This window comes from Suricata suricatta, chromosome 11 (assembly GCF_006229205.1).
Source record: "Suricata suricatta isolate VVHF042 chromosome 11, meerkat_22Aug2017_6uvM2_HiC, whole genome shotgun sequence".
NCBI lineage: Eukaryota > Metazoa > Chordata > Mammalia > Carnivora > Herpestidae > Suricata > Suricata suricatta.
Window position 1 is genome coordinate 7,407,498 of NC_043710.1, and position 8,800 is coordinate 7,416,297.

An 8,800-nucleotide genomic window follows, 5' to 3' on the forward strand; every position below is an offset into this window, starting at 1 on the left:
GACGTCCCTGGGCGCCTGCAGCCCCGGCGCACGGCCCCCGGCGGGAGTTGGGGCTTGGGGGGCGGCGGCGGTGGGGCGGCGAGGAGAGCCGGGGTGCGCACCTGGGCCCCCCTGGCCATGGCGGCGAAGGTGGACCTGAGCACCTCCACCGACTGGAAGGAGGCAAAATGTAAGTGGAAGCAGGAGGGGGGCGCGAGGGGGCGAGGGCGGCCCCACGTGGGCCTTCCCTCGGCTGGACGGCACCCCGCGGGGAGGCCGGGGCAAGTTAAGGCCTCCAATGCCCTAGGACGGACCCCTCCACCCTCCACTCACAGCCACGCCCCCCCCCCCCCCCCCCCCCCCCCCCCCCCCCCCCCCCCCCCCCCCCCCCCCCCCCCCCCCCCCCCCCCCCCCCCCCCCCCCGTGCCCCACAAACCACTTCACTCCATACAAGGTCCAGGCCCCCTGCCGCGGGTAGGGTGAGGAGACGACTTGACCCCGTCTCGCATGGGTCCCAGGGCACCCCCCGCCCCCCCGGAGATCATCCAGGACCTACCACCTGACTCTGTCCTGCTGGAAGCAAACTGAGCTGATAAGCCCAAGGTCACTGAGAGTTGGTGGCAGAGCTGACCGTTTGGCTCCTGAATTCCCCGTGCTTTGTGGCTTTGTGTAGCATGCTTTCTGAAGTGGTGGCATTTTAGGCAGAGTGGCAGGAAATGGGCTGAGGGGACAGCTCTGGGCCTGTGGTCCCACCTGGTAGATTCAGATGGCCCCCACAGAGTGGCCTGCCCAGTGAGGGGCCATCTGATCCAACCTCCACCCCACCCCTACCCTGAAGGCCTGCCTCTCCGGGCACGTGGTCTAGTGCTCTTTTTACCCTCATCCCTGGCCTCTGGCCACTCGTGAACAGTTTCTGCCCCATTCCTGGGGGACAGAGGGCAGAGGGGGGGTGGGGGGTAGAGCAGAGAAGGGGCATTATGTCTGTGAGAACAGTGACACCCCTCTGGGACTGGTCATGAGTCCTGGTGGGGCATGAGTCCCAGGTGGGACTCTGGCTGTCCTGCCCCCCCCCCCCCCAGCAGCCAAGGGAGGGAACCTGGCCTGCAGAGCCCCAAATAGTCTGGCCGGCTGCAGCCAGCTGCCCCTGCCCTTCAGAGCCTGCTCCTGTAGCCAGTCCTAGCTGGGTCCCCTTTCAGAAGCACAGGGGAGGCAGCTCATTGGCTGGGCCCCCATGGCGGAGTGGGTGCTGGCCAGCGGGTCTGGGAAGGCAGGCCCGGGGCTGGCCACGGGTGGAGGTAAAGGGAAGGCGCCCTCCCAGAATTAAGGTAGAGTTCAAGATGACTTCCCTGCTGTCATGAATGGTGCTCCCTCACCAGGATCCTAAAGCTTGGGCAGAACACTTGACTTTGTTCTATGCACACAGGGTGGTTCAGCCCTGGCCCTAGAACACTGGTTAGGGCGGGGACCTGGGGGGCTAGGAGAGACTCCTGGCACTGGACTGTCCCCACGGGGGGGGGGGGGCTGCTTCCCCTTCCCTGTCAGAGAGCAGCAAGTCAGCTTGGTGGGAAAGAGCTAGGGAGGCAAGGGGCCCCGGCCACCTGCTCCTGGACCTGCCGCTATTTCTGGGATCCAGCTCCCCCCACACCTTTCCTGGTGCCCCGGAAAACTTCCAGACCTTGCAAAGCTCACAGGCCAGGGATTCCCAGGCTACTGTGGTGTCTCTGCTTGGGGGTGGGATTTCCATTCATTCATCCTTTTTCTTTTAAGTAGAGTTACTTATTTTTAAGTAATCTGTATACCCAATGTGGGGCTTGAACTCAAGACCCCCAGATCAAGATCACCATGCTCTTCCAACTGAGCCAGCCAGGTGTGCCTCTTTCATCCATTTTTACTGAGCGCCTTCCGTGTGGCCGGCACCGTTCCGGGATTCAGGCATGAGTGAGCTAGCGAGGTCGCTGCCCTCACGAAGCTTCTCTAGGGAAGGAAACAGTTGGAAATGTGGTCAAGCCAGCAGGGCAGTGCCAGGCCGGAACCACGGTGGATGGGGCTGCCTGAGCACCAGTGTCCAGTCACGGGGGGCCTTGTCCCGGGCCGGGGGACGGCCCTGGGTGTGAAGACCCCAGTGTTGGGGTGATCTGTGTGTTTTAGCGCTCTGTTATGGGGTAACACATCCCAAAACTCAGGAGCTTAAAAGAGCAAACATTTATTACCCCCAGTCTCTGAGGGTCAGGAACCCAGTGGTTCTGCGTGAGGGTTTCCAGGAGCCCCCCAGGACTTGGCTACGGCTCACTCACACGAGATGGCTTTAGTCCTTCACCGCGGGGGGGGGTCTCTCCACGGGGCTGCTCAGGTATCCTCTCGACGGGCAGCCGGCTTCCCGCAGAGCACGTAACCCGGGAAAGGGGAGCGTGAGGAGACCAAGCCAGAAACCACGGAGCCTTTTTGTGACCTAGTTTGCAAAGTGCCACGCCGTCTCTTCTGTTTTATTCTGAGGCTCAGAATAGAGTCATGGAGTCTGGCCCATATTCAAGGGGAGGGAAACGAGTCTCTACCTTTGGAAGGGAAGAGGATCAAAGAAGTTGAGGCGTATTTTTAAAGCCACCATTCCGGGGAGCCGCTTAGCCGGACCCAGCCTCTGACTGGGCTCCAAGCCTTGGTCCTTGAAGGCCCCCCTGGCCTTTTCTTCATTCTGTTCCGCTTACGCTTTGAGCTGAGGTTTGGTGGCCCGTGAAACTCGCGAAGCATACAGACGCATCCGGTCAGCAGACTCTTGCGGAAAACATCTGACTATCACCCCAGCAGGTTCCTTTGAGCCCCTTTGCAATCAGCAGCGCTTCCAGCTTCTCGAACTTCACCTGAACAGAGGCATTCGGTGTGCCCAGCTCACACACAGTCGTGTGGTTCGTGCACGTCACTGAGTGTGCACCAACCGCTTGCTCTTTTTATCACTGTGTCGTATTCCATGCTGTGCGTGTACCACGTGTTGTCCAGTTGGGGCTGTCGGGAATAACCCTGATGATTCCTGTACGCGTCTTTGGTGGACATATGTGCTCCTTTCCCTGGGGGATATACGGACCTAGGCCTCCAGATGCCTGTCTGTGCCTGAGGTGATCCTCTCTCGAAGACTGGCACACAGTAACCAAACTCACAAGAGCCTGATGTACGTCAGAAGGTTGATGCGCTGCCCCCGGGAGGGGAAACACGATAACCTGGGTCTAGGAGCGTGTGCCTGGGCAGGGCCTCCTCTCCTAGCCTCAGTTCCCTCAGCGGCCTGTGCTCTCGGCCGGGGAGCAGGGCAAAAGATTGGGGAAGCTGATCCCACCGCCCTGGGCAGGCTGGGCAAGCTTCTCCGCAAGGGGTGGACCTACCCACCAAGAAGCCCCTTCCTTGGGTGGTCGCTCGCTCAGTGTTTGAGTCTCTCGTGCTGAGTGCCCGCCCTCGGCCCTGGATGGAGGATGCCTCAGCTCCCGGGTCCTCAAGTCCTCTGGCCCCGTGGCCGGATTCCGCCTCCCTCTAGGACTTCCGTTCCTCCCTCTTAAGCTGGCCGGCCACTTCTGTGGACCCATTCTCCCTCTAGGTAAGTAAATACCACCAGGCTAGGTCTCCCTGGCTAGGAGACAGTCTTTTTGGGAGATCTCTGTTGTATCTGATTTTACTGGCCAGAGGGCAATGTCTCTAATTTAATTCCCTGTTGTGGGGGCGGGCTATTATCCCCCGCCCATAGTGCCTTTTTATCAGAAGATTGTGGAAACAGTTGTACTGTGGAGGCAGTTGGGTACGAGAGGACTTAAAGTTGAACCTTGGGGGCACATAGGGGCTCTGTCCCCCACAGGGTGGGACCCAGCCTTCCGGAGAAGGGCCACAGATCCTCTTTCCGACCTGCAGTGGGGGCAGAGCTAACTGCTGAAAAGACGGCGGGCATTGGTGTCATCAGCGCTGGGCAAGCCCCGGCACCATTGCCTCCACACTCCCCGGGCCTCGGTTTCGTCATCTGTGAAATGGGACCAACGGCACCTGATTTGTGGGTCATGCTGGGATCGCATCAGAAACCATTATTTGTATACAGTGGTGGCCCCCGCGGTGGACAGAGAGTCCCCAGTGGCCCCCCCATCTCCCCTCTCCGCTCTGTTTTGGCCATGGCAACACTGGGCTTGTTGAACCTTGTCTCCTTCGTGGCCTCAGGTGCTGGTGCCCCGACCTGCCCATCCTGAGCCACGTCTCTCCCGGGCGCCACACGCTAGCAAGGTCCAGGCTCACTTTGCACCGGGTAGGGGGCGAGGGCTCATTTCGATGCTCCCCCCGCCCCGCCTCCCCCGTGGGGTTTCATGCAGAGCGGATGGTCTCTCTGATTTGATGGGCGATCCGGGGAACTCCGCAGGCCCGCCTGGGTGCTGGGCAGGGGTGGGGGGTGGGGGGTCTTCTCCCTCCTGTCCTCTGGGAGGCGGCCTTGGCACATCCCAGCACGGCCGAAGGCAGGCACGGGGGCCTAGGGAGAGCAGGAAACCTCCAACATGCCTGCTGCCCTGTCTCCCTGTTGCCCGTGCCGCGGATTTGGATGACACCCTGCTTCTGGGGGACATGGAGCCCAGGTGATTAATGCCCCTGCCACCGTGCTCCGAGAGTCCTGCCGCTATCAGCCCCGTGCACCCGGCCCTCTCCAGACGAGGGGCCTCCCTATGCGCCAGCCAGCCCTCTCCAGACGAGGGGCCTCCCTATGCGCCAGCCGGCCCTCCCCGTTCTGAACACCGCCTAGCGAAGTGCCTTAAAGACACTTCTTAAAACACATCATTGGATTCCCGTTCGCGCACCGCACTTTATGGTCCTGGCGCAGCCTTCTCCTCCAGCGCGGCTTTCGTGCCCGGGAGCTGCTGGAAGCTTCGTCCGGGGTCAGGCCTCTCCATCAAAATTTACTGCAGACATCTTTTTACAACACCTGTCTCACTGAGCCGTGAAATACGCTCGCCTCTCCAAAAAAGAACGCAAATTAAAACGTATGCATCTTCTGTAAGAAACATGAAACTCGCTTGTGCCTTACGTCGGCATCTGTCCTTTTGGCAAAAGGAGGTGGACAATGTTACAGATGCGTGGGGCTAATCTGATGGCGGAAGCCCAGGCAGGGAGGGTGACCCTCGGTCCCTTGGAGGCCCCCGGGAAACAACTGGCTTCTCCTTCCCCGTAAATCAGAGACCAGTGCGGTGTGTAGTGGCTCCGGGGTCAGTCAGGCCGCAGCCTCGCTCTGGAGGTAAGGACGCGGCGCCCCGCACGCTAGCCTCAAGAGGTGTGTGCCTGGGGACCGTGAACTGGCAGAGACAGGCTGACAGATGTCCCCAAGGTCAGCGCCCAGGCGGCTGGTGACAGAGCCAGGAGCTCTGGCTGTCTTCCTTCTCTGGGAAGCAGAGCCATCTTGTGGATTTTGCCAGAGAGAGGGGGCTGTGCACCACTCAGACCAGGCCCCAGAGACCGGGCAGGACGGCGGAGGCGAGAGGCGAGAGGCTGGGTCCCATCCTGGCTTGCCCACGGCCAGAGCCCACCTCTGTTTCTTCTGGAAGGTGGTGGCATCTTGGCATCTCCAGGTGGTGTTTGCTAGGGTGTCCTGGCCATTTCCAGGCTTCCCGGATTAGTTCCAGGGGGTGCCTGGGGCTTGCCCAGCCAGCGGGGCTCCCGTGGGGTTGGCCCCGGTCCTGGCTGCCTGGTCCCTCCAGTGTCTCAGCAAGCAAGTTCACGCTCTAGTGCTGGGTTCACCTGGCTGGGAGAACGCCGCTTGGGCACACCAAAGCCTCTGACCGGGGGTATCTGTGGTCTCAACTGTGCCAGATGGCACACGTGGGCACCCAGATACTTCACAACCCTCTTCTACGCCTCCAAGTTGGAAAGGAAAAGCCCTGCCCCCAATGTTGTCCTGTTTCGATTTGCACTCTTGGAGTCTGCGCTCACAGGAAGGGCTGTGTATCCGCTGTCTCGCACTTTGCAGCTTCTAGATATTCTGACAGTCCCTTCTCATTCACGGCGAGCCTGCCTAGTCCCCATCCTAGAGATGAGAAAACTGAGGCTCAGAGAGGGCGAGTGACCCGCCCGTGAACGTGACGTCGAGGGGTTGTGAACCAGAACCTAGTGGGAACAAGGCGCGGGAGGAATCAAAACCACAGTAGCGGTTCAGACCAGCACGTTCCTTCCAACGTCTCTGTTCTTTTCTTCAGATAACAGACAAACTGAGAGAGGCTGCCACAGCCTTGCTGTTTTGCTCTTTGGTCCAGCCGTTCTAGATTTCTCTCCATTTCCCCAGCCAAATGCTGTCTGCTACATCAGGGCATTTGCCTACTCTGCTGTCTTAGCCCAAACATGCCCTCAACATTCAGGTCTCAGCTCATTCATTCATTGATTCACCCCACAGATGCCCGTCGATGCCCACACATGCCATGCACTGTGCCAGATGGTGGGAATCCAAAGTAAACACCACAGATCCCCCAGTGGCCAAGGTCAAGTAAGGAATAAAGCAACACCCAGTAGGGTAGGGGCCACTGTGGGGGTGGGAGAGGCAGCCAGGAGGGGCCCGTAAAGGAAGGTCTGTCAGGGGCCACAGCAGATACAAAGGTCCTGTGGCAGGAAACAGTCTGGCTGTGGGAGGAACTGAGAGGAGATTGATCTGTGTGCCCTGCAGGGGTGTGGGAGGGAGAGGGGAGTGTTACCTGGAGGGATGTAGTGGAGGGGTCTGGGGGCAGAGGCGTGCCTGTCGTGTGGGCCTTGGTGAAGACTTGCAGTTCGAACTGAGCTTTTTTTTTTTAAATGTTTTATTTGTTTTTGAGAGAGTGAGAGGCAGGGGGGGCAGGGGAGGGTCAGAGAGAGAGAGAGGGAGACACAGAATCAGAAGCAGGCTCCAGGCTCGAACCATGAACTGTGAGATCATGACCTGAGCTGAAGTCAGGCACTTAACCGACTGAGCCACCCAGGCGCCCCTTGAACTGAGCTTTAAGGAGAGAGAATTCTGTTCCTAAGATCCTTGGGCTGCTGAGGAACAGGGGATTGGGTGGACGTGGGGAGGATACTGAGACTTGAGGGCTTCTAGGTGGTTCTAGGGAGCAATGAGAGGTGCCTTGGCCCCTGCTGGGGGTGGGCAGAGGGCTTGGTTTTGGGGGGTATTGTGGGGATAGAGCCAACAGCCTGCAGCTTGATGGCACCAGGGGGACTGGGAGAAAGGAAAGAGCCCCGGTTCCCGGTCCTCGCTGTTGGGGGCTGTTCATGGAGAAGGGAGAACGAAGGAGGCAGCGACCCACATCTGGGGGGAAGGAGGCAGAAGTTCAGGCTCACTCACGTGGAGTTTGAGGATGAGGCAATGGACCTTGGGGATCGGATGCTGGGCAGAGAGAGAGGGACCATTAGTGGAAAGAGGGTTTTGCATGCATGGGATGGAAGAGAAGGGGGGTGTACATTAAGGAAGAGGGGAGGCAGAAAGGAGACAGGAGGGGTGAGTGGGGCGGCACCCAGGAGAGGTGGGATCCTGAGGGGGGAGAAGGGGTGGGGGTTGCTGAGTGCACAAGGGAGGGCAGGAGGGCCCCCTGCATTGGGCCATGGGGCCAGTGTGGTGTCTCTGACCTTGGCCTTGGTGGGGAGGTGGGGTGAGACTGGTGAGGGCTTGGGGGAGCAAAGGGAGCTGGTGGAGGAAGGAGACAGAAAGGAGGCCGAGCTGTGACTGCGGGCGGGGTGTGGAGTGCAAGGCTGAGGGAGGGTTCATGACCTTGAGGCATGAGAGGCCACGGGAGGGTGTCTGAGGGCGGAGACTGGACAGCCCCGTGGGGGAGGGACCCCAGGAGCCTCTGAGAGGTGAGGGGCTGCCTGGGCTCAGGGAGGGAGGGGCCAGGCTGGGGCGGTGGCCCAGTTCCCAGCTGCAGGGAGGAGGCAGCATCTTCTGGAGGACAAATGTGGGGGGAGGGTCCTTGGGAAAGGGGTGAAGGGCAGAGGGGGGAGGGGAGAACATCCCCCAGCAGCTGCTGGAGCTTCCTGGCAGATGGGGTCTCCAGGGGCGGGGACCAGGGAATCAGGGAGCCTTCTCTTAGGCGAGGGGACCTTCTCTGGCGATTTTGCAGCCTCTGGGGGCAGACAGGAGGAGTTAGAGACGCCTCCTCCAGGAATCAGTCTGGCCTCGGTCAGGCCCCGGCACCTCCGCTTGCCTCTTGCCCTGGGCTTGCTGGTGTGTGGTGGGTACTCAGTAAATATTTATTAACTGACTTCTCTGCATTCAGACTGCCGGGAACGGCAGAGCCCGGATGGAGCCCGGCCTCTGCCCCGGTCTGTCCTTGGCTCAGTGGCTCTGCCGCCAGCAGCTGAGCGCGTCTAGGCCTGTTCTGCTGCTTATTTAGAACCAGAGGGTGAGCTTTCTGTACCCCTGCTTTACAGAAGAGGACAGCCAGGGCTTTCCAGATACCAGCACCCTCCCCCCAGCACACAAAGCAAGGAGCACTTCCATGGGAGCCCCTGGTCTGTTACACTGTGTGTGGGGTCCTGTGTCCAGCGGGGAAAGCAGGCAGGGAGATAGGCTGCGAGCCTCAAGACACGCTAGTGACAGGGGACCGTCCACACTGGGTTCCATCTGGGTTCGATATTCTTGGCCTCTTAGTGGCAGTGGGGAGAATTCGCAATCTGTATTTGGCGAAAGCATTTTTAAAAATTTTATTTATTTATTTTTAAATGTTTCTTTTATTTTTGAGAGATAGAGACAGAGCATGAGCAGGGGAGGGGCAGAGAGAGGAGACACACAATCTGGAGCAGGTTCCAGACTCCGAACTGTCAGCACAGAGCCCGACGCGGGGCTCGAACCCACGAACTG

General features: G+C 59.9%; 1 protein-coding gene across 2 annotated transcripts in view; it reads left to right on the forward strand.

The window, feature by feature from the left end:
* The first annotated feature begins 6 nt into the window (after positions 1-6).
* Positions 7-8,800, forward strand: part of MACROD1 (mono-ADP ribosylhydrolase 1) — a 142,744-nt gene continuing 133,950 nt past the window's right edge. For both annotated transcript variants that reach the window (XM_029956678.1, XM_029956677.1), the window contains exon 1: positions 7-169. In XM_029956678.1, the coding sequence (XP_029812538.1) occupies positions 118-169 (52 nt within the window). In that variant the 5' untranslated portion in view covers positions 7-117. The remainder of the gene's footprint in view (positions 170-8,800) is intronic.